Raw genomic sequence first — 26,713 nt, 5'->3', positions numbered from 1 at the left:
CCAGTTTTGCGATTCAGTAACCTGGTTACCGAATCGCGAAACGGGTTTGCGACTCGCAATTAGGAAGGGGTGTTCCCTTCCTAATTGCGACTCGTAGTGCAATGTAGGATTGTTTTGTGACCGCAAACCAATCGCAGTTTGCATCCATTTCAAATGAGTGCTAACATTTTCGCAAAAGGGAAGGGGTTCCCCATGGGACCCCTTCTCCATTGTGAATGTCACTGTAGACATTTTTTCAGAGCAGGCAGAGCTCTAAAAAAATGAAACGAAAACGTTTCATTTTTCGTTTTTGTAATGCATCTCGTTTTCCTTTAAGTTAGCAGTCGCAGACATGGTGGTCTGCTGTCTCCAGCAGGCCACCATCCCTGGAAGGGCCGCTATTCGCAAGGGGGTCGCAAATTGCGACCCACCTCATGATTATTCACTAGGTGGGCATTTGCGAAGCCCTTGTGAATCACAGATGGTGTCAGGGACACCATCCTACATTCGGATTTGCGACTCGCAAATTGCGAGTCGCTCTGACTCGCAATTTGCAGGTCGCAAATCTGAACCTACCTACATGTGGCCCCAAATTCTTAAAGAAAGTCACAAAAGTGCACCCATGGTATATGTCGTACCCCTATAAAATATTTGTGAACAGTATTTTAGCATGGATAAATACGCATGTCTAGATTTGCTCATGTGAAAATCTATTCAGCATTTGCAAGTTCATTTTCCCTCCGGCCACTTTCTTCCCAACCCTGGAAGAAGTTCTGATTCTGCCATTGTCAGGAGTAAATGTCCAACCTTTCTTATTATGACAAAATATTAGAGAGAAGCTGGTGAAAATCTTTAAAACATGCAGGTTAGTAGGTTTGCAGACTCAAAGGCATTCCAGCCCTGGAACTATTGCTTACTGCTTCCTCCAGCCCCAGTGTGCAGATCTGCAGAAAGGTGGCAAAATAAGGAAATTGCTACAGTAGGGATTGAAAATGCAAGTATTCAAGCCGTACTATGGTAGTAGCCCTGGCATAATCAGAGAGGCTATTATCAGAGCTCTTACATAATGAGATTGCTGCCATAATTTTTCGCCACACTACATGGCACCAAAGGGACAAGTAGATCTTTTTACAGGACAAGTAGATTTGAGAAGCAACCTGTCCCCTGGACAAGTAGATATTTTAATAAATTCCACACCCCTGGCAATAAATCCAAGGTTTGTTAGGCTTTTTCTATCCCACTTGTTTTTTAGGTCAAAGCCTACAGCACAGCTTTCTGGTTTGCAAAGACTTCATAGGGACATTTGTAAAGCTTCCCTGGGAATGCATTTTGCCCATTGCTCACCACCACCACCTTTTGGCTTTGTTTTGTAACTCAGTTGCTTGTTGCTATTTGGTGGCTTAATTTGTTTTAGGGTCCCCAGTATGACTTTGTCCCTCCTGTGAAGCATAGCCCATTTACTGTATTCTTCCACGACCGTGCACTTTCTGTAAACAGGACTTTACATTTTGTAATTGTCTTGTCACATTTACTGTGCTTTCAAAGACCAAGGACAGACACCAGGATCTCTTCCAAGGGAGCTTGATGTTTACTGTTCTTTTTCTGACTTCAAATTGAAAGGATTCATGTGACAGTCATGCTGAGTACTGGGGTGTGCTAGAGGAAGGCTGTACGATGTTATATTTTATTAACAATGTTTTTTTGTGATTTTGAAGTGCGGTGAACAAATAATTTAATACAGTCTAAAGTTGATACCTTTTCCACACAATAATGTTTGTGCTCTGTATAGTTTTATCAATAAAACTATATGACTGTGCAGATGTAATGGTCATTTCAGTTGAAAATGTGTTCTCTATTGGCAGTGTACTACCACACTCTCTACTGCACAACAATGCCACTGCATGACATTACACCACTATACTCTCTTCTGTTTCATGCCCTGCTCTGCTTCATGCCCTGCCCTGCTCCATGCCCGTCTCCACACCCTGCTCTACGCGCCTGCCCGCTCTGGGCCCCTGCCCTGCCCCACTCTTCTCTCGCTCTATGCCCCACTTTTGTTCAGTACCGCTCCACACTACTCTGCATCACATTAAAAAAACGAAACAAAAAAAAACCTCTGAAACCAACCTACGATCCAGTGTGGGTGAATGAATTTTTGTTTTCAGAGAATTAATTGTAGATTTGCTTCATAATAAGCTTTAAAAATAATTGTTTGTACTATAGATGCATTCTGTACTGGTACCAGTTAGTACTGTGGACATGGTAATGGTCCTTGGCCAAGCCATGTGCTCATGACTTAGTGCTAGCACAGAAAGGATTTATCATATATGGTAATGGAGCTTTGAAACCACAAGACACCAGGGAATTGTAATTTTTTTATACTAACGCATAAGGGGAGCGGCCCCTTTGGCAAGGGCCACTCCCCAGGGGGGTCACGATATTTTTAGGCCTTTTCTGCCAAAGAGGGCAGAAACCTCTAGACACCATGGATTGGTATGTGTGTGTTTTTTTTTGGGGGGGGGGGCAGACCCTTAGTCAAGGGTCGGTCCCCATGGGAACACATTACTGTTGGCCATAACTGCCCCCCTTGGGGGCATATTGGCCTATTTTTGGAAGGCCCAAAAGCCCACCAGAGACCAGGGACGATTTGTTTTTCAAAATAAGAGGTTGGGGGTATGGCCATACCCCCACTCAAAATAAATGGGGCCAAAGTTATTCTGCCCACCAGTGGGCAGATTGGGCAATTAACCCCGGGCCACACTTCGGGGAGGACAGAAAGTCTACTAGATGCCAGGGAATAAAAACAATAAAATTAAAAATAGTGGGATGGTGGCTACAAACTTTTATGGGCCTGGTTATGCCCCCACCCGAACTGAAGGGGCTAACATTCATTCAGCTCTCACCCGCACACTAAAACATCTTATCCCATGGCAAGCAAGAGTACATTTTAGTTTTTTTGTTTTACATTTGGGCCATGAGAGCTTGGTAACTCTCAAAATCGTCCCACTTGGAATGGTGAGGGCTGCACTTTTTTTTTTTTTTACTCTGTGATGCTGCCATGTAGAAAAATCCACAAGACCTAGACACATCTGAAAACTAAACATCTAGTTGATTCCAGGGTGGTGTGCTTCACATGCACCCCGCACCATTTCCTTACCCACAATGCCCTGCAAACCTGCAACTTTGCTGGAAAGCACACATTTTTCACACATTTTTGTGATGGAACCTTCCGGAATCTGCAGGAATCCACAAAATTCCTACCAACCAGCATTGTCTCATCTATACCGATAAAATTTCTGCTGCACTTGTCAGCCTAAAATTTTTTTTTTTTCAAACTGCCCTTTTGGATCCTCTTTGGTTCCACCTCAATTTCAATGTGTTTTTGGCTCTTCCCTTTCACAAACACTTGGCCCACCTACACAAGTGAGGTATCATTTTTACCGGGAGACTAAGGGGAACGTTGGGTGGTAGGTCCCGGTGCAGTGATCCCACACAACTGTGGGGAAAAATGTGATTTTTTATTTCTTTTTTTAGCTAAATTTGAGGTTTGCTGAGGATTCTATGTAAGAAAAAATTGGGGGATCCACGCAAGTCACACCTCCCTTGACTCCCTCGGGTGTCTAGTCTTCAGAAATGTAGGTTTCCCTAGATGGCTGCTGAGCCCAGGACCAAAAACGCAGACCCCCTCACCTCCTCCCACAAAAACAGGTAGTTTTCTATTTGATAATTTTTGTGTGTCCAGATAGTGTTTGGGGGCATTTCCTGTTGCGAGCACAAGGTCTACCCACACAAGTGAGGTACCATTTTTATCGGGAGACTTGGGGGAACACTGGGTGGAAGGAAATTTGTGGCTCCTCTCAGATTCCAGAACTTTCGGTCACAGAAATGTGAGGAAAGTGTTTTCTTTAGCCATATTTTGAGGTTTGCAAAGGATTCTGGATAACTGAACCTGGTGAGAGCCCCACAAGTCACCCCGTCTTGGATTCCGCAAGGTCTCTAGTTTTAAAAAATGCACAGGTTTGGTAGGTTTCCCTAGGTGCCGGCTGAGCTAGAGGCCAAAATCCACAGGTAGGCACTTTGCAAAAAACACCTCTGTTTTCTTTGGGAAAATGTAATATGTCCACTTTGTGTTTTGGGGCATTTCCTGTCGCGGGCGCTAGGCCTACCCACACAAGTGAGGTACCATTTTTATCTGGAGACTTGGTGGAACATAGAATAGCAAAACAAGTGTTATTGCTCCTTGTCGTTCTCTCCATTTTTTCCTTCCAAATATAAGAGTGTGTGTACAAAAGACGTCTATTTGAGAAATGCCCTGTAATTCACATGTTAGTATGGGCACCCCAAAATTCAGAGATGTGCAAATACCCACTGCTCCTCAACACCTTATCTTGTGCCCGTTTTAGAAATACAAAGGTTTTCTTGATACCTATTTTTGACTCTTTATATTTCAGCAAATGAATTGCCGTATACCCGATATAGAATGAAAACCCACTGCAAGGTGCAGCTCATTTATTGGCTCTGGGTACCTAGGGTTCTTGCTGAAACTTCAAGCCCTATATATCCCCGCAACCAGAAGAGTCCAGCAGACGTAACAGTATATTGCTTTAAAAAAATCTGACATTGCAGGAAAAAGTTGGAGTAAAACGTAGAGAAAAATGGCAGGTTTCTTTTTCACCTCAATTTCAATATTTTATTTATTTGTTATTTTCTGTAGGAAACCCTTGTAGGATCTACACAAATTACCCATTGCTGAGTTCAGAATATGGTCTACTTTTCAGAAATGTTTAGGTTTCTGGGATCCACCATTGGTTTCTCACCCATTTCTGTCACTGACTAGAAGGAGGCTAAAAGCACAGTTTTTTTTTTTAAATGGGGTATGTCCCAGTAAAATGCCAAAATTGTGTTGAACAATTGGGTTTTCGGATTCAAGTCTGCCTGTTCCTGAAAGCTGGGAACCTGGTGATTTTAGCACTGCAAACCCTTTGTTGATGCCAATTTCAGGGAAAAAAAACACAAGCCTTGTTCTGCAGCCCTTTTTTCCATGTTTTTTTTTTTTTTTTTAACGAAAGTTTCACTGTATTTTGGCTAATTTCTTGGTCTCCTTCAGGGGAACCCACAAAGTCTGGGTAACTCTAGAATCCCTAGGATGTTGGGGAAACAAAGGACTCAAATTTGGCGTGGGTAGTTTATGTGGACAAAAAGTTATGAAGGGCCTAAGCGCGCCCTGCTCCAAATAGCCAAAAAAAGGCCTGGCACCTGAGGGGGATAATGCCTGGCAGCGAAGGGTTTAAAGCTGAAATGTCCATTCAGAGATGAGGGATACATTTCAAAGGCCTTTTGATCGGAGGCCATCATTACTGTTTAGTTAAGTCACTCCACATAAACGTCCCAAACTTGAGTTTGAGGTCCTTCCCACTAGTCACCTCGAAAGTTCTATAGTTATTGAGTAACTCCACATACTTAACATATAGCCAAAAGTAACCAAGAACATTATTTTAAAGACTGTTGTTCATGTTCAAGGTTGGTGTTTAGGATGAACATTTCGTTAACCTCATCCGTTCAGATGTTGTAAAAATACATTAGTCACCTGAATACTATGAAATCCTGAAAGCATGTGAATTGTTTAGATAACACAGAAGAATTAGAAGTACAGGTGAGTAACCCAGGCGCAAATATAGCTTGCCAAAAGTAACGTTAGATCTTCATAATACATTTCTCTGCGCAGACTCTCCAGTGCTTTCTTAACTGCAACTATTATTCACTTTGAAATTTAGCATGACAGCAGGCTGTTGGAAATAAATGAGATCTAAACTAATGTCCATTTACTGATTCACTTATTGACTTTGCATACTTAAAATCTTGTATGTGAGATACATTGTACATATTTTTATAAATGAATTATTATTCCTTTTCAGCATTGTCTGCGTACCAGAGATACTACAGTTTACAATTGGACTACTGGAAGGTTAGTAAAATATTTATACTTCTGCTTTTGTGAATGAATCCTAATAATCCAAAGATATGTTTTTGTTAATGAAATAAACTATAGATAGTGGTTTTGCTTACTGTGTAGGCCCCTAGCAGCCACAATACAGGTGGGGAAAGTTCTCATTCATCGTAGAGTAAAACCTGTAGTGGAAATGCCAGTGCATCTGGCTTGGCTTGCATTAATGCATTCCCAAAATACACATAAGTTGTCTCTGGGTGGCACCATGATTCTGTACGTGTGAAACAGAAAATGATTATAAGATCTGTTTTCCAAGTGTTTAACCATCCACAATATACTGTGACCCATATTGATACTAGTGCTTGCAACAGACAGCTAAAGCGGTCTGTAGCCAGGTGCTAAATACAAACGCTGTACCAATTGACATGATCACAATATGCGTACAAAAGATTAAAGTCTTTGAGTTGTGACCAAACATATAAGTTTGTGACTGCATTGTCTCTTATTCATGAAAATAGCCCTGGTGTATAAAGGGCGTGTCTGCATCCAGTAGAGAGAAAATATTTTGCCCTTGATTGTCTCATTTATTACTCCTGTATTAGCCACTTCTTTCCATCCATTAGTCTTTTACTGTGTTCTAGCTCTTGTTCAAGATTGGGTTGATAGGTAGTTCATTTTTAATGCCATTTTGTTCTCTGTTTTACACGTTTGAACAGTAGTGCTTGTTAAGCTTGATGCACTATGGTTGGTTATACATGTTCGTCTGACTTCAAGTCCAGTATTTGAAGTGGTATCGGAAATTGACTTCTTAAAGCTTCACAAGGACTCAGCTGGCATAGGTTACATCGTTTCATGTTGCATTGTTAGACATGCTGATGCTTCCAGTTGAACAGTGTGCTGTTTTTTGTGAATATTTGAAAGCTACTTGCTGATCCAGTAAGAGACACAGCTGACCAGCATGTTTACAGTTGTTTTTTATTATCACATTTAATTTCAGTGTCAGTTTATAGTTTATTTTGAAAATGCCTTTTCCCAGTAAAGGAAAGATTAAAAATCCTATTTAAATTAGTTGTAACCCTCATATAGCGGCACACTTATTCAAATAACAAATTACGCACCTTAAAAGAAAGAAGGCAAATAATATCACAAGCAAGATCTGAGGCCCTGCTTGAGAGTAAACCCAGTTAACTTCGGTTTATTGCGACTGTTTTAATATAGAAGGCAGACATTTTAATATTTGTACCCAAATATGTATGTTCTAACACTAAATATCAAATGACCTGCTATAGACCTCGAAGATAATAATGCACTAAGGACATTCTACAATTTTATGCCCCAAAACATAGGAATTGGCCACTTTTCTGCTGAATGTTTTAAATTAAACTTGATTCTGTTTCGATGGCATGTCTTCCTCAGATAAATTTGTCACTGTTCATATCCTTACACATGCTTCATTTAACACTATAGTTGAATCTGTGACCGAGATTCCAGGAACAGAGCTAACTTCTCAAAAAGACTTCTAGCTGTCTTTTCCTCACCTTTTGAATATTCCGAAGGCATCAGACTGAAACAAGAAATGTTTCAGTCATACCTCTGTGTGCCATCAGGTGAGACCATGTGGCACCGCACTGACGCTTTGTCCTAAAATTGTGTGTGGGGGCTATATCGGCACAACTTCTGTGCATCTCAGAAGCATTTACCTCTATTTCAAACTAACTTTCTACAGTGTACAAGGGATGTCACCCCCTAAAGTGGCAGGTTTTAAGCCTTGTAGGGACTGTTGCAAGCAAATGTCTGTGATAGATCCCCATCAGGTGTCTTGTGGTGCCTGGGGTTGAGCCATTGCTTTTAGGCCTGTGGAGACTGCACATGATTCACTGCATACGATCAAAGAGCTCCACACAGCTATGGTTCAGCTCTTTGAATCTCTGCTGACTCCCTCTGGCGAGCCTTTGGGCTCTAAAAAGCTAAGAAGCCTTCCACCTCGGGTACTGCTGACAGCTCAGCGCCAGTTGAGCCCTCTACTTTTACGTTGCCTTCGAATTAACGAATCATGTTCCAAATCTCCTGTCAGGGCTAGAGCGCATCCCAGGCACTCCAGAGCTGACTTTGCTGCCTTAAGACGTGGGTTGATTGTTCTTTCTGACAGTCTTTACACTGGGGAGACCTGGTGCGGTGCCATGCATGAATCCACCCAATGCGGCTAGGCCTCTGCTTGTCTTGGAACATTCTCTCCATTCCCTCTTTGAGACTAACTTATGACTCTGACTCAGGTGATGAGTTTACTCTGCCCTACCAAGATGACAATTGGTACGAGGATTTAGAGGAGGCTAGTGGCCTCCATTCCTTCCTGGAGACAGGTCTTTTTTCTCCCCGTGGTTCAACAACTGAAGAATCCTCGTACGCCATGGTAATGCGTAGGGCAGCCTAAGAACTTGTCCTCCAGCTCCCCTCCTTGGAGGTGAAAACTAATGTCTTTACAGAAGTTCTCCTGCCTGGGCAAACATATAATTTTAACGAGGCACTGACAGATACCATATTGGGGCCTTGGACTAAATCTTTCTCTGGCCCTCCAGTCAGTAGACAGATTGAAAGGCGTTATCTGCCTGCTATTGGTAACCCGGTTTTTCTTTCGCCGCATTCCTTGCCAGAAATTCAAGTGATGCAGGTTTCCACCAGCCACTCTAATCCCAACACATTTCCCTCAACTCACCTAGACAAGGAGTCTGAGTGGAAATAATCAGCCAGCATGTCTTTTGTTCTTCAGGCTTGGTACTCCGATTAGATAGGACCTGCCTTTCGACAGGTAAAAATGGTGCCATAGAGCACAAATTGTAACCTGTACTCTGCACTGTTTCTGGTATCAGACATACCATTCCCAAGCTCATGGGTGTTGTGCTGGTTTGGTGGATGGGCCACAGTATTTTTGTGATGGGCACATGTACCTGTTGCACAAATACTGCAAATTTTGCCTTTCTCCACAATTGTTCTTGATTTGCTGTAGCAACACTTGAGAAATCATGCCACAGTGTCCTGTGGTGTCTGTGCAATGTACCAGCAGACAACATCCGAGACTCTGGTTAACTTGCTGAAGAAGACTCCTGCTGCGCCGAAGCAGGTGATGGAGTTCCTTGAGGCATCCCATCTGTGCAGCCATCACATAGACCAGATACTGTTTCCTCAAGCTGCTCAGAGTACGACAAAGAAAAACAACTTGAGCTGACGCTGAAAACATCCAGACCTTGATTCCAGAACAGGCAGATGGTTGTAAGCTCAACACCCTTCTCTAAGACCCATGCAAATAAATCGGGGTCACACGAGCTCCTGTGCTGTGATAGAGTACCACATCCACAGCAGTCATTCATAGTGTCATGAGTACAGAAATAAAAAAGTGCCACCTCCATGCCCTTCATGTTGGCAATCAAAGAAGGCTTCAGAGTTGACCAAGCATCCCCAAACGGGTGTTGGGCTTTGCTTGCCAGAGTCCAGCTCCATCCAAGGGCATCACTAAAGCCAGCACCAAAGATACTGTTGACTGAAACCTTTGTCAACAGCTGGATCTGAGGAGTCTGAGGCACAGAATCTGCAGTTTCCCAAGAGCAGCTCAATGCCAGGCAGATACATTGTTTTATTCACCCAGTCACTGGGAACATTTCAGCAAAATCACTTCTGCTCTCTGCCGAAGCCCTCAGATGCACTCCCTTGCAAGAGGCCCCACTAGACCTGGCACCAAAGACACAGGTACAAGTCCTCTTCATATGTACCACCTTTACCACCTCCTGTAGCTCTCCCTCATTTCTCCAACTCACCACCACCATTCTCCCACACACACCTTCTCTGCCTCCACTAGCCACTGAGGGATCCCCTCACATCTTTTCAGATCCAGGCAGTCCATGTGAACCGTTTGACCCACAGGACTGCCCCCTAGTCTCTGTATAACCCATTAGGAGACTACTGTCTCACCCCTGCTCACCCTGGGTTATCCTGACTTGGACTACTACCCTGTTAAGGCTTCCCTACTGCATGATAAAACCACCTACCATGATGTCATTCAGAGGGTTGCTCCACATCATAAGGTGGACATGCTCAATGTTTAGAAGGAAGAGCACTTCCTAGTGGAAGTCCCAGCTCGCAGTCCAGTTTTTGCCCCTGATGAAAGGCATGATCAAATCTGTCCTATAAAATGTAAAGGGCCTATAGTAGTTGTAATTTGGGTGAGTAAGACTCAAGAGTAGAGAAAAAAATACAAGCCCTCTGCCATTGACCTTGTCTACATCAGTCATTTGATCCCTGCCGATTCTGGTGGTCCACACAGCTTCAACAAAGCTCTTCCCAAGACACAGGTGAATCTCTCCACCTGATGTGAGGAAGAGGCTTAACGCGGCGGGTGAGAGTGGTGGTAGGTGCAGCAACATTCTGGTGCAGAACCTGATCAGTTGGACTCCTCTCCAGGTACAACTGACAGGCCTCAGTGGGAGGAGCGGCAAGAACTCACCAAATACCTGGCTGCATAGTACAGGAAGGAAGAGGGGAGGAGATGCTGTCCACATGCAAGGCAGTCTTGAATGCCAGTAGTCGTGCATGCAATGCTACAAACTCCGCCTCCAAGGGCATCAACACCAGTGTTGTCCTTAGTCATACCTATCTTTGTATTCAAACCTGACGTTCAGCAGCCTCTTGTTGGCCTCCCGTTCTTTCGCATCCAAGTTGACAAGGTGTGAGGGAAGATAAAGCAGAATATAGAGAATGTCAGGTCTGTGGATAGCTTGGGTACTCACTCTGCGAAAGTTTCTTTTAGCTAGCAAGCAACACAAAGGAGAAGCCAAGACCACGTCTGCGAACTTGACTCAGCCCTTCCTGAGACAGTAGTACACCCTTCACCAGCAGGGATTACACCAAGGGTGCATTCGTGGAAAATAATAGAGGGAAGGAAAGAGGTGGCTCTGGTAAAGGATCTTCCACTTCTAAGTAGTGAGATTCCCCATCTGAACCGCGATCACAAGTCCCTGATGGCTCTACCTGATAGGCTGGCATCTGAGGTCCTAGAGTTTGGCTATCTTGGTCTCTCCCTGGAATGCAAGACCTTCCACAGAAAGCTTGCAGACCCCATCATACGCCTGCCACGTGGCAAAATATAAAAAGCTTTGTACACAACTGTGTTTCCAAAAACCTGGACATTATCTTTCATATTTCCAAAAGTCAGGACTCCCCTACACATCAATATACCTTCGCTGTGCTGCTGTAGCCACTTACATGCTAATCAGGGAACAGTCATTCCAGTGACCAAGGCTTTCATGGAAGTCTTAAGAGACTCAGACTTTGAACGCCTCCTGCAAGTAGTCCTCTTGATGCTCATGGGGCCACCCTTTGATCCTTTACTTTTGTGTCCATTACGGATCGTCTCTTGGAAGGTAGCCTTCTTAGTGTAGTGACCATCACTTTTTTTCAGATGCATAAGTGAACTGCAAGCACTCAACTTACAAAACCAGTTCATGCAGGTTCACAGGGTCAGGCGGTCTCAGGACCAATCCTAAATTTCTCCCAAAAGTGTTCTCTTGAATTTACACCTGAATCGGATTATAGAGCTCCCAGCATTTTTTCACCACAGATTCAGTAGCAGAAAGATCCATATGCTCAAACTAGGTTAACCCTTCACCAAGGCAGGGTAGAGCAAAATGGATAGTTGAGTGCTTCCAAACTTGCTACCACAAAACTGAGTAGTATCTGTACCCTTCAGGGCACACTCCACTCGTAAGAAAGGAGCAAACATGGCTTTCGTAGGGAACATTCCAGCTGACATCTGCTAAGCGACGCCTTGGTGAACACAACACACCTTTACTAAGCACTACTCTGTAAACATCTTAGCCCATCAGCAGGCTTTAGTTGCCCGTACAGTTTTAAGTCTTTGCTCTATATCATCTACTTGCAAGCCCCCGCTTACAGAGGGTACTGCTTTACAGTCTACGTAGAGCATGTGTATCTACAGCCAATCATACTACGACTGGAAAATTTTACCCCATAAGCATCTATTCACAGTGTAGCTCTGTAAAAGAATATGCTCTCACCATCCTCCCCTGAAGCTTGTGATGATTGTAGGTTTTTTTTTTCTTTTACTAAAAGGGGGGTTGGGGGGCACTTGTGTTTTTTTTGTCCAGGGTGAGGTTGCAGCGGTCAACTAGGGGAATCTACCAAATCCAGACATTTTTGAAAACTGCAAATGTTTGTCTTGCTATCCTTTTCATGCCTCTATTTTTAAATCCTTGCTACCTTGTCTGAGTTGGAAGGTGCAGACACCGTTGAAGTTATCAGTATGGTTGAAGCTTTCAAAATTGTTTCTTCACAGAATACTGCCTTTCTCTACGGCCTTGGTTTGGTCTACTTCCATTACAATGCATTTCAGTGGTAAGTTTGAACTGTTCATTTTTTTATTTTGTTTTTTGCATTAATGTTTCTTATCCTTGCAGATTTGTTTAACAAACTGATTGTGCAGGTACATTCAATACAGTGTAGTTCTGTGCTTAACAAGCTAATAGAAAATGTTAGGTACTATTAAATAGTAAACTTTTGTTGTGTAAACTGAGTCTCTAGTTCAGGTATGCAAGGTTTGCTATCCCACCCACGGATGATATTAGTGAACTTAGTTCAGTGCACCACACTTAAATGTGCAAAACAGGTTTTTGTAGCCCACAGAAGTCCATCAAGTACATAGTTGAAATGGCGTCAATGCTTTTGGGTCTCTAACAGCCCCTAAACAGGAATCAAGGGATACTGCGGTGATCAGAAACAAACCTTCTTCAATCACACAAACTCACGCACACGCCCCCGCTAAGATGAAGACACTTCAACTAAATAGCTTGTTTATTTCAACAGATTCACCTTGTTGCTCAGCCCATCTAAAATAACCCCACAGAATGCGATTAAAACAGCACAAGTGCACTTTGCGAACAACAAAAAATAATAAAGGCATTTCTAACATGGTTAAAATGTCCTCTAGATACCTAACATCCTAAAACCTACTTCTGTGTGCTATGCTAGGAGAGCATGGAAAGTAGAATCACTTGGAGCTCGATTTTCTTGGAAATAATGGCCGCACTCCATACCATGTTCATAACAGAACACTACTTTGATCGGTAGCCAGGGAGGCTGTGTTCCCTGCAAAGGGCAAACATGAGTTTAGCATCAGCATCAACTCCTCCCAGACTTGATATCAACTTTCAGTAGAAAGCTTGATACGGCAGCAGCATCTCTGGCAAGACTGATCGTTTTGTGGTCCGGCAGTATCTTGTTTCGCGATAATCTGGGGAGGAAGACCTCTCCTAACCCAGTGGTTAAGTGGCAGTCCTTATATACACCAAATCTTATTTGAGATGGAATTTGCAGTGTCATCTTAGGAAAGTTTGATTTAACCATTAAACATTGCGATGCTAATTTAGCTTGCATTCCTTTAAACATATAAGGTAGTAGTACAACAATTCAGACTAAACTATTTTGACAATTATTCTTTGTTTGATTTTGAAATTGAGATAATTGGGCACTTGTTCGAGACTGATGTTGCATCAGGTGCTTTGTTGAGGTCTACATCTAAATGACTAGACACTTTTACAGTTCTTGGAAAGATAAGAACAGACTACTTCTGTGTCAAGGGCAGACTTGATGATTCTGCAGAAATATAGAAAATGGAGTTGTAACATAGTTAAAATGGAGTCAGACTTTATAGCTTTGTCACTTTTATTTAAACAGATCTTTTAAAGTGTTTGGAGGTATCTCACATCTGTATTGGTTTTCTAGGAAAATGGTACTCCAAATGTACTATAATGGATTCAGATAATTTTATACTGCTTTTATTCAGTAGAACCCCACAACATCCATAAACTGCAATTTCTTATTTTAATAACCATCTAGTGACTTTTACAAAGAAGAGACTTTCGGGCGTATAGAGATGTCCCTGTTTCTATACTGGTTTCCAAAATCATATGAGTATACATGCATTTTTCCATTGGTCTCCCACATCTTTTTGACAAATCGATTTTATGTTAAAAATAATCTTATACCAGCTGCTCCTTCATTGCACTCACATGTATGTTTAATTTAGTTGCCAATTGTATGGTTTATTCCATATGTATAAGCAAATCCTTGAAGATGTTTTTGATGCACAGAATCTGTAACAGGTTTGCGTTCTAAGATATTTCCTTTCTTTTTCACTTTTTGTTTCTGCTTGGTTGTCTGTGTAGTGCAAGAACTTTGCATCCAAGAGTTTCTGTAACAAGCTATATCCGTGTTGTGATCTATTGCAAAGCAGGAAAAACAGACTGCTAGTGCAGATCTTCACTATAATTGTAATTGTGATAGTATTTATATATCGCTTACTACCCCTGACGAGGAGTCAATGTGCTTTTTGGCGAGTAGCACGCTAATCCGGAACCCAAAAGGAATTAGTGGTGGATTAGTATTGGGAAAGGAGTACAGTTTTAGTATGAGTTAGTTGGAGCCGTGTATATGAGAGTTTGTTAAATTGACTGGAGTAATAGAGGGGTGGAGGAGGGAAGAATCCAGAAGTGTTAATTGGGAGTTTATGGTAATAAGATTTAGGCTTGGGATGAGTAAAGGGGGGGATGGAGGAGGGAAGAGTCTGTAGAAACGGTTAGGGAGATCATAGGAGCAGGGTGAGATAAATGAGGGAGAATATAGTAACAGTATATTGCTTTCGAACATCTGCCACAGTTAGAAGTTACAGATGAAAACGAGACAAATGGCTGTGTTTTTCAACTTAATTTAATATTTTGTTTTATTTGAACTGTTACTTTCTATGGAAAACCATGAAGAATCTACACAAAGGACCCCTTGCTGAGTTAGGAATGTTGTCTACTTTTCAGAAGTGTATAGTTTTCCTGGGTTCCACCATTGGTTTCACTACCATTTCTACCACTACCTGCAAGGAGGTTGAAAACACAAAAAATAGAAAAAATGTTTTGTCCCAGTAAAATCACAAAACAGGGTTGAAAAATGTGGTTTTCTGATTAAAGTCTGCCTGTTTCTGAAAGCTAGAAAGATGGTGAATTTAGCACAGCAAACCCCGTGTTGATGCCATCTGCAGGGGGGAAAAAAAACCAGAAGCTTTCTTCGTACTTTTTTCCATCAACCCCCCCAGGTCCTTCTAGAGATTTACATAATTTGTATTATCCAAACATTTTGTAATTGAATCCAGCATTTTTTATATTTGAGAAATTATTAAGTTGTTGGTGTTAACGCAGAGCATGTCTGTAACAAGATTGTCCAGTGATGTCATCTGGATACTCCTAATACCTATACCATGGGAGCATCTTTAGAATTTGTTCTGCTATTACATTTAGTCTGATAGTTGGCAGCACTGGAGAGGGGAAAAAAACAGAACCTCAGTGGAGCTTACCTAAAATATCTGTGGCATATGTCGGAAAGCAGGCAGTAGTAGAACCTTTGTGTTTTTGCCAATATCAACTGTTCGAACCTGTCAGTCCTCACTTTGACAGTTAATCTTGCAACAACTCTTAGGTCTGTAGGGACATGCATTTCGACTCCTCAGTCCAGCAAGTCAATCTGGTGTAAAGTTCACTCCTCAGAAAAAACACCTTCAGGGTTGGGGGGTGGGGGGGTGAATGTTATTGAGGGTACTGATTCATAAGGCAAGGAACCTGAAGTGTATATCACAGAACATATTTGACATATCTGATGCTTCGTGTTTTACAGATGTATGGAATGTTTTTTATATTTATATATATATATATATATATATCTTTTTTTCTTTTACTACAAAGTGTTAGCATGACATTCTTGTACAAGTTAACATCTGGACTTCAAATTAGATTTCCACAGAGTATGATAATGGTACCTGTTACCACGGAGGAAGCAATTGATGTAAAAAAAATGAATTCTAAATCTTGTCTGTCACCTAAGTGGGTTAGACGTCTGTGTTTAGATGTGTGGTTAGATTGTACATCAGAAAGAGTGTTACTAAAGGTCAATAACTTGTTTATATATTGAGCAGTGCATCTGTACCTCCCCCTACCCTTTCATACTACTCTTATATCCATGTTACGTAATCGAGATCAACATCTTGTCTTTATAACATCATTGTAGGAAAATAGATCATGTGGTGTGGTTGTGAGACCTCGCCATGTAAAAATTTCACAATATTTTTCAAGTCCAGTTAAGTTTCTTTCAGAAAACCCTTAGCTCACGTTGGGTAGATGTGGCATAGAGCAGTCATGCTTAATCAAAAGAACAAGTGTAAAGCATTTTAAAATACCGAAACAGGTGAGAAAGAAGACACAGTAAAAATCTAACACAGTTATAACAAGCATTTGCAATGCAACGGGTCTCGCATTTGCTCATGTTAGGGCTGATAGCGTTGTAAACTCCTAACCCGACTTTTCACCTATCAGCAAAAGTGTATTTATATACGTAACCCGAAAAAGTGCAATTAACTGTGTAAATCGCTCGACTTCTGCCAAGCGAAATCGCGCTAGTAAAATAGAGAAAAAGGAGTCCACGAGCCGGACAGAAAACAGCGAGCCTCGCATTTTTTCTGTACTTGGTATATGCGCTTGAGGAGGGCTAGCCACCAGAAAAGGCATGACGTGTGCATGCCTTCGACTAATGAAAGCAAGCGGATTTTAATAGGCAAGCCCACGAACCAATGAAAAACACTGACGTGATGTCGACAGGGCTCCGAGCCCTTTTCTAATAACTAAAGCGTCTCGCTGCGATACGCATGCGCGAGCGCATGCAACGCAGGCTCGACCCTAAAAATAGAATTACAAGCTTTAAATAATCACTGAAACAACAATTTATTGTGAGGAACCAGAGAAATGATTTTTAAAGGTAAGTAAAATACTTTGAGTCTAATCTTGAAGTTGTAATAAATTGTGGCAAGCGGTTTGTAGCCAAAAGGCTAATAGCCTCTTGGACTAGCCACAACAGGCTGGAGCGAGGCACAGGGACCACTCAGCTTGGGGTGGGAGGGCGTTCATGTCATAGCATTTTTTAGGTCCCAAGGGTTCTCCTTTAACATGGTCTAGCCAAGAAGTGGTCCTGATGCTGAGGATGAAGGATGCTGAACGGCTGCAGCGAGTTTTCTTGTGGCCACCCGGGTGACCACGAACTTCAGGGGGTCATCTCTCGCCTCAGAACTCTGTCCACTTAGCAGGGGTGCCAGGGCAGGTCCAGATGCCGCTGGTCAGCACTTATCCTGGTTACAGCAGGGTCAGAGATTTCTTATAGGTGAGCAGATCCTTCTCTTTTGGGCACCAGAGCCCATTTCAACATTAGCTGTGGGTCCCCTGTGCTCGGGACACCTCAGGAAAGTCTGGACTCAGTTACCCAGCTGGCACTTCATCTTCCAGTGATGGGCAGGCCTTCCTGGCACCTGGGCTTTCGAGAGGTGCAGGTTCCTTAAGCTTATGGTGGTCCTGAAGCTTAACAGGAGGCTAGCCAACTAGCTTTTGGGGTTCCTTTTTCAATCCTGGCACAGTTGGAGCTCTTTTCCATGAGAGGGCACACCAGGCACTGTCTTCTTTGTTGGGCCCTTGGGTGCAAAGGGGTGTGAAATTTAATAAAATATCTACTTGTACAGGGGACAGGTTGCTTCTCAAATCTACTTGTCTTAAAAAAAAAAAAAAGAAAATCTACTTGTTCCTCTGGTGCTATGTAGTGGGGCGACAAATTATGACCGCAATCTCATTCTGTAAGAGGTCTGATAATAGCCTCGCTGATCATGCCAGTGCAAATACTATAGTAGGACTTCAATACTTGCAATTTCAATCCCTACAATAGCAATTTCTTTATTTTGCTACCTTTCCGCAGATCTAGGTACCTGGGCTGTGGAAGCAGTAAGCAATAGTTTCAGGGCTGGAATGCCTTTGTCTGCAAACCCACTAATTTGTATGTTTTTAAGGATGTTCACTAGCTCTTCTCTAATCTTTCCCCATACTGAGAGATGTTGGAAATTTAGTCCCGACAATGGCAGAAGTAAGTTCTCCCAGGATTGGGAACAAAAGTAGTTGGAGTAAATGTGAACTTGTAAAAGATCAATAGATTTTCGCATGAGCAAATCTACACAAGCATAAGTGCTTGTGCTAAAATACAGTTCACAGATATTTTCTAGGGGTATGATTTTCTTGTCTACTTATGTAAGTTCTTGTGAATTCATGAAAGCCACTAAATCAAAGACATATAGCATGTGTGCACTTTTGTGACTTTCTTTAAGAATTGGGTCCCTAATTAGGTCTGGCGTTGACCAAGACATTTTGTTTTTATTAATATTCTATTTCTCTCCCTATCCATCAATCGGCTGGCTTTACTTTTAGTGATCACATTCTGCTGTTCTGTAAGGAGATTATTGGTACACACAGTTTTTTTTCAGTGCCAGGAACTACTGTGACAATCAGTGGTGTAACAAAACTGGAGGTGGGCCTCTCTGTAAAGAACATGGACCCCACCCCACCTCCCCCTACAAAGACGCATACAGGGCAGGTTCTGTGCTGAGGGGCTCCCATGGTGGGGTGTCTCTGCACCACGGGGACTGCAGGAACTTTGATACACCACTAGTGGCAAAGTGTGCTTTTTGAGACCAAAAAGTTTTTTTTCTTTGCTTTTTGTCAGTGCTCGTTACAGTGGTGAGGGCCTGGCAGCTCCCACAACTATAAAGTGTTACAAAAGCCACATCAAAACAAGACGTGCATTGACGAAACCAAAAGCTTCTCAACAAATGTTGGATCGGTTAGCTTTGCCAGTGCTTTTTTTATTTTCATGCTTCCCATAATCTTGTGGAAAATGTTACACTGAGTTTACATTAGGAATATTTTTTGTCAATATTAGCATGCATCAACGCATTTTACTAAATTAAACTTAAAAGAAATAGCTAAAACTTCATATTAGCGATAGGTTTTCGTTTACTACCTGCATTTTTTTTCGGAACATTTTATTTTGAAAGCAAATCACTCTTGCTTACAAGCTTCTGTAAACATTTGCATATAATCAGAGTATTCTGGGAGCATTAAACTTAGCCTCATATTGTCAAACTTTTCAAATGTGTGTATATTTTGTTTTTTAACTCGAACCACTGTCAGTCGTGCAGTGTAACCTTAAAACGTTTTTTACAGCACTCACCCTTATAATAAAGGCTTTTTAATAATGAACGATAAATACAAGTTTGAACACCATTAACATATGGGCACACATTACCTCAACTGCAGACAGTCCATTCTCTGTAAACTGGCAGCCAAAGGGTTTGTGCTGCAGGGGATTGGGCCTACTTGTCCCAAGGACAAAAAAACATGAAAACTTGTTGCCCTTGACCCCAAACAATATGTCTGGGGCGTCAGGAGTTCCACATCCCTGGTGCAGCAGGTGCATTCCGGTTTTTGGGTCAGCCTCTCTTTGCTGAGTTGAGGGACCAGCATGTAATTCTTTCCACTGTCGTCTTCCAGTCCGGTAGTAATCTGAGGATTGTGGTCTAGTGTACCACTTTTATGCCACCCTCATTTGTGGGAGGGGAGGACTCACTTGGCAATGGGACAATAGTTTCTCTAAAGCTACCTTTCCTACTTCACATTACTTTCTGGGGGTTTGGCCACCAAAAAAGTTCAGGATGCCCCCTCTACCCGAATCCAAAATGGCCCAAGCTGCCTTCTCCTGTGTGGAGACCTAGACACACCACTGCTTACCCAAAATAGTGGGTAGGCGAAAGTGATTGCCATTTGCTTCACTGAGGCAGTAGCCTTTTTGAAGCCAGGCCATCTTTGTCCATTCCCCAGTAGTCATCCTGCTGGAAAAGGTCACTCCTCCTCCATGGAGCAGTTTTCTTTGTTCCTGGGAGTGCTTCACAGTTCCTAGCCGGGAAGCTTGTTGTCTCGGTGAAAACTTCTGCAGATAGTCAGGAAAGCCTACTTTTTAAAGTCAACTTTCTGTTACAAATTACCTTAAATCCGATCTCAGCATTGAGTCTGGTATAATGTAACAATTATTTTGATACCCTGCAATAATATCTTTGATGGGCCCAAATGGATCTTAACACTGTGGCTAGTGGAACTCCATGCTAACTATTGGGACCACCGGCCATGCTACAGTAAAAAAGGCAATTTTGTGTTCTTACTGTCAGGGCATGTTAAGCACAAAAGGAACGTGTCCTTTTTAATAAGCTCCTGGGTTACCAAGGCCTCCCCCAGGGGTGTCCTGTTAATATTAAAAGGAGGGATTTGACATGGTTAGACAGTGTTTTTTTTTTTTGTTGGTACTTGTCAAGATGGCAGGTTTAAAGCTGCCGACTAGACCGCAGTGGCAGCCTAGAATCCTGTTTTCACCATGTCACTTTAGCGGTGGCACAATTTAAGTACTGCAATCCACTAGGGGCATTTAACCTGTATCCCTGGGTACCACTTGTACTATACAGTAGAGAATTATAAGCAAGTTAAATGAGCCAATCGAGTAATAACCAACTGTTCACATACCATGGGATCAGAGCATGTGCACTAGTGCCTGGACATCAGTGCCTAGTGCACAACGGAGTTGAAAAACCAGCAGCATCAGTCCAAAATCTGATGTTGGAGATCATACAAAAACAGGTTCTTCCCTACAGTAATGGACAACTGAGGTAGTGTGACTACACCAACAGTAGTACACTTTGATACAAAAATGCAATCTTAAAGCAAGGCTTATTTAGACCACGCTCTACATTAGTCATGAAACGATAAATCAGTATTGCTTTATTGAATGGATTAAGAATGTAATGTCTGCCTTTCAGTCTGCTCCATTAGGGTGGCAGTGATGCAGATGTAAGAGCATATTTTAGTCATTGTTAGTGTACCTATAGATAAATATTTAGGTCTTGATCCAGAAGTTCATTGGTTAGGATCAGTGCCTATTGTGAAGGTTCTCAGAGTGCCGAGCCTCACCTACTGTGGGTGGACAGTGAGTGCTCAGTGTGCCAATTATTGTTTTTTTTCAATAGCACTGCGATTCTACGTTTGGGGAAGCTGGTCTCAAGAGGGTGTTAGTCACTTTCTGTATGTACACTGTTTTGAACATTCATTGTGACATTTTTTGTGCTTTTGAGTGATTCTTTGGTTTTCATTAATGTGGCAGCCATCTAATGTGGTGCATTTTTTTTAGGGTGGCTTGTTTTCCTAGCCTGGGGGTGTACAGCTGCATGTATGTTAGTCCACCTGCATCATTTGGGTGCTGCTGCATGCTGAAGGTGTGCCTGTGCCCAGCCCACTTGCTCACATGTGGGGCCAGCACTTATCCTGGTTTTATCTCTTAGTCTGCACAGGCATTAAAATCACTACAAAGACATGGTTAGCATACAAGATGGCAGATGTCTGATCCTCGAGCTGCTGCCCAGCACAGGAAAATTGCTACCTGTCCATGGTTCATGTGTCCCTTGTGTGGCTCAAAAATCACCATGGTCATTAAAAGTGGCAAGTTGACTGGCAACCTGATTTAGCTGAAGGAGCTCTGTGGCAACAGGAGAAAAGGAATGAGGCCACACAAAGTAAATTAATATGGCTGCTTTTTTGCACTGACGAGTAACCATAGAAGGCACTGGTGGGACAGCATCCGTGTGCTTTAGAGGAAATCACCAAATTCCTGGGAGGCAGCACAAATTGGGGGACTTGGTGCCAAGCAGAGGGACTGTTCCAGGCCTAGAGGAGGCACAACAGTCGGACCTGAGGACAACAGCCCTCTTTTGATGTAACACGATGCAGCAGTCTGTCCCCCTTCCATCTCCACACCAAGTATCAAGGATATCAGCCCTGCAAAACAGATCATAGTCTCTTGTTCTGCCACAGGAAAAGCTGCCCCAGCATGGCAGAGATTGAAGTAAGGACAGAGTGGTCCAGCATGTACACAGACACTGATAGAGAGTTGCTGATAGAAAGGTAACACAGGCATGTGGGACCAGAGGGGACAATGTGACAACAGCGGTGATCTACTGGGACCACAATGAGACTTGTGGACAAGAGAATTGTGCTTGGGGTCTTAGGACCTCAGGGTGATGTCACTCAGGGTGGGGTCAACAGGGCCAGTGTCCGTGTCTCTGGGGTGGTATGGACCCAACGCAGAGTTATGACACCACCTAGCAGTGCGCAGGAGCACTGTGAAGAAAAACTTCTATATTCACAGTGGTGACTGGGGTATGTTCAAAAGTGTGAAATCTGCTCTTTAGAGTAGCCACGCGAAAAAGCTTTACCCAAGGTAAGTAACTTGTTCATCAAGCTAGAACAAGGAAACAGTGGGACGGGACAAAAAAGAACCAGCAACATGTCTGCTAGTTGTCCCTTCCAAGGTGACTTCAGGCCTGACTAAAAGGCATTGGCAATTCAGAGAGATGTGCACCCAGGAAACCCATGGGATGTAGTTGGAGAGTTACAACTTTATAGTTTCACTTTTCCAACCAGCTGTACCCCCTTAAAATGATTTTGGATTGAGTTGACCTTTCCGCAGTGATTTATTTCCCACATCTCTGTAGTACTTGCATGCTTTGCTAACAAGGTGGACAGGGTCGATACTGCAAATGTCATATCCAAACAACACATTGTCAATCAATTGACTGAATTGTAATTTAACTCGTTGTTAGTGAGCTGTAAGTTTCTAGATCGTGGAAGCTAAACGTAAAAATTAAATTGACGTCTGCAATTGGTTGCTTTTGATTTTAAACCTAGTTCTTGTGGCTGAAACTTGTAAGTTCTAGGTTAAAATATTGGGCTTCTCTCAGCTTCAGGAGGTTAGAAAACTGCTGGGTTTCTTGTTTAAGTCTTATTTAGCATCCCTGTTTTTTTCTCTATGTACATAGACATTTTATAGATGCACATGGGACCGTGATTTTACTGTCTATAGTTAATTTGACCTCTTGGAGTACACCTAAGTGTCTCACCCAAGCTACCAATAAAAAATCTTGGAGTTCAGAGTTAATACCTAGGTATAAGATTGAAGTATGCTTATTTCATGGACTTGTGGCACAAGTGATAAATGGCAATACACCCCAGGTATACAGTATTTACTGGCTACCCCAGGTTTCAGCGAAATATCCTCATGTAACCAACAGCTACAAAACCTATTTGTGACTTTCTGAAATTAATGAACAGTGCTAGTTTTTGTTAGTCTTGTTTCTCCAGTATTGGTTCGTTCATAGATTCATATGCTTCAATCAACCCTGTTGTTGAAATGGGAGTCCCACAATACCATTAAGTAGCAGTGTAGAGTGTCTACATTAGGAAGCAGTGTAAATGGCATACACTTTAATAGCTTAGTCAAATTATTAAAAAAGACCCAAAGTCCAGCCAGTCAGGTGACCGTTCCCTATATAACCCTTATCACAGAGGCTCCATTCCCTCAGATCTTCTACCACACTTTGTTTGAAGGAAAGATCCCTGAGCTCCTCTCAGTTTTCTCTACAAACTGGTATTGTCAGCTTTCTTACTTTATTGGCAATATGTCTGAAACACCTAAAAAAAAAAAAGGAAAGAAAAAGAAATGGGCTATTTAGACCCTGTAATTCTTGTGGGGAAAGAAAACTGCATACAGGGACCCCCACCAGGATTGTATTTACTGCCTGCACCCTCAACATAAGTTGAAATACTGTAAGATCTGTCATACCTTTTCTGTGAAAACATTAAAAGACTGAGAGGAGGCTTCTTCTGTGGCTTCAGATGTCTAAATCTAAACTATCAATCAGGTCTGAAGAGGACAGTGACATTTCGTTGACCTGTCACAGAAGGTTAAGCAAGAGGGAAAGATCCTATGACAAGGAATCCACAAATGAATCTAGAAAGGCCTTGAAGTCTCCATCGACAACGAGGGCAGGCACTACATTGACATCACCGATGACGATGCCTTCCAGTTTTGCATTGGACTCAGTTACGTGACGAAGACTTGCGGAAACTGTTGATGCCGCAGATACTGCCATCGACAACAGCCCTGCTCATGACCGTCCCACTGTCAGTGTCCTCAATGACGACCCCGCCGATGACCGACACACAGGCTAAGATTCTGCCACTATTAACAGCCATGAAGAGGTCGATGACGTTGTTGACAACATAATCGACAATCATAAAAATTTCCAAAAGGTTCTTAAACCCAGAGCACCCCTCTCTCAGTAAGATGTCTCCATACCCTTCAAGCCACCTTTTGGATGTAGAGTACTCTGAGGATGAAGGACCATTTGGAACTGCACATAGTCCCTTGGAGCTAAGGGTTAAGTGCCAGGATTTTGAGGAAGAAGAATGATTCTACAAAGTGTGTTATCAACAGCCCAGGTTTGCTGATGGAACCGCATGAAAATTCCTGAGATTTACGGTAGCCGGCAATCATTACCAATTCTAGTTTCTTCCCTTTGATCTCAAGTCAGCACAATGTATATTCAAGAAATGCCTCACTCCCGTGGCGGCTTAACTGAGAAGCACTGGATACCAGGTATTCCAGTACCACAATGACTGGCTGATAAAGGCACCCACAGCCAGTCAAGTGATGGAAGCCACCTCAGCTTGCCTGACATTATTGAGCAAATTGGGGCTCATGGTCAATCATCTCAATTAATTGACTACGCCATTAACAAACTTAGTGTTCCTAGGAGCAGCTTTGGACAGGACACAGAATAAAGTTAATCTGAAACTGCAAACAAAAAAACTGTTTCATTGCGTCTGTACAAGTCTCTTCTAAAGGTGATGTCCTCATCTATAGATCTAGTTCCTTTTACTCGCTTAAAGTTGAGGCCTTTAATAGAGGAGCCCAACAAGCAGTGGTTGCAAACATACGTATCCTTCGACCTAGTAAGGATTACACCACAGGTAACCGCTCTAAAATGGTGGTCTCTGCTGCACCAATTTTTCCAAAGGTCTTTCTTTCTGCGTCAGGTTCCTGACTGTTATCACCACGGACGCTTCTCTCAAGGGATGGGGTGGACACCTTTAGGATTTACAAATTCAAGGGAAGTGGTCTCCAACTACATCAATCAGTTGGAGCGCAAAGCGATTTATCTCTGCCTCCAAGCTTTCTTGCTATGAATAATGGATGCCTCGATGTTGATACGTGTAGACAATACCGCAGTATGCACTCTATCAACGAACAAGGGGGCACAAGATCATTACCCCTTTCTAAAGTGGCACAGACGATCTGGAATTGGACAATGAGGCACTTGATAACTCTCTGGACGGAACATGTTCCCGGAATAAGCAACACCTTAGCAGACAGGCTGAGTAGGACGAAGCCAGCTTGCTTCGAATGGGAGCTGGACAAATCCACACTTGAGGAGATATTCTCTCTAGGGGGCAAACCCTTGTTGGATCTTTTCACAACACAAGAGAACCACAAATACCAGTTCTTGGCAAGCTGGTATCCACCTCCAGGGTCGTGAGGGAATACCTTTTCAGTCAGATGGCCCGGGATTTTGCATACGCTTTTTTCCTGATACCTCTGATCCCAAAAGTTAACCGCAAGCTCAAAGTAGAGAAGTGTTGCATCTTTCTCATAGCCCCCAGGTGGCCCAGACAACACTGGTTCACGTAACTCCCGCTTCTCTTAGAGACCACCCACATTCACCTGAGACCATTACTGGTGGTATTGAAAATGAACAGACACCAGGTCTCGCACCCAGACCTGACTTCTTTCCACTTATGCGATTGGCACCAGAAATCAGTGAATTCCAAAACCGGAACTTTTCTCAGGAGTGCTGGAACATTCTTTGGAAGGCACACGCAGGTTTACATCAGACATACAGATTGAAAATGGAAAAGGTTCCGCATTTGGTGTCGGAAGTAAAACTTACACCATCTCCAAGAATACGCCTGAGCAGATTCTGCCATATCTTCTTCGATTGGCTCAGTGAGGTGTGGTTCATTCTTCTATTAAAGTGCAGCTGGCTGCGATTTCCATATACTCTTTCAGAGCATTTTCTCTCCTTGTGCTTCAACAGGATCGTCAAACAATTTATGTAAGGATTGTTTACATACTTGCCTCCAGTGAGGGTTCTTCCACCAGAACGGCACCTAAACGCAGTCCTGTCGGTTAATGAAACTGCGTTTTGAACCCATACACTGAATAGACCAAGTTTTTCACCTGCAAGATCGCTCTACCCTTGGCTCTGACAGCTACTAGGAGGGTTAGCGAGATTTATGTTTTTATAACTCGAGCCTTTCTTGAGTTTTACAGATGATAGTGTAATTCTCAAGACTAATCCAAGGTTCATCCCTAAAGTGCCCTTGGATTTTCATCTCAGTGAGCCTATAATATTGATCTTCCCGAATCGAACATCACAGGCAGAAATATCTTTGCACATGCTGAATCTCAAAGGTACCTCAAGTTTTATTTACATTGCACAAAACATATCATAAGAACAACTCAGCTGTTGCTTTCCTATGGTCACATTAATTAAAGCAACCATTGCTCAATGGATTTCGGCAGCAATGCATTTTTGCCACTGAAAGGTGGGAAAGACTTTATCAGATAGTCAAAGCGCACTCAACCAGAGCAGTCTCCACATTAACTGCTTTGTTTGCTAAAGTGCCGTTGGAAAAAATGTCCGGCTGCGACTTAAGAGTTCATTTGTTTATGCAGTACTATTGTCTAGAATCAGCTCACCGCAGTGATTCAGCTGTTGGTCAAGCAGTGCTTTGCCATCTATTCCACTAAGGTGAGCCTCCATTGATTTCATGTGTTCTTGACTATATAAATATATTTCTGGTATAACAATGGCTTGGTTGAGTAAGTCTACCTAGATTTGTTGCCTACCATCTGCAAATTGTGTGTGTGTGTGTG

The 26,713-nt window shown here is 42.6% G+C and overlaps 1 protein-coding gene across 2 annotated transcripts in view; it reads left to right on the top strand.

The window, feature by feature from the left end:
- KDM6A (lysine demethylase 6A) overlaps nucleotides 1-26,713 on the top strand; it is a 709,557-nt gene that overhangs the window by 117,235 nt on the left and 565,609 nt on the right. For both annotated transcript variants that reach the window (XM_069204190.1, XM_069204189.1), the window contains exons 4-5: nucleotides 5,895-5,944; nucleotides 12,270-12,328. In XM_069204190.1, coding sequence (XP_069060291.1) covers nucleotides 5,895-5,944; nucleotides 12,270-12,328 — 109 coding nt within the window. The remainder of the gene's footprint in view (nucleotides 1-5,894; nucleotides 5,945-12,269; nucleotides 12,329-26,713) is intronic.

The sequence above is a fragment of the Pleurodeles waltl genome, chromosome 8 (genome assembly GCF_031143425.1).
Source record: "Pleurodeles waltl isolate 20211129_DDA chromosome 8, aPleWal1.hap1.20221129, whole genome shotgun sequence".
Lineage (NCBI taxonomy): Eukaryota > Metazoa > Chordata > Amphibia > Caudata > Salamandridae > Pleurodeles > Pleurodeles waltl.
The sequence above is the reverse complement of the archived record's forward strand: the minus strand, read 5'-3'. Positions and strand labels throughout refer to the sequence as shown.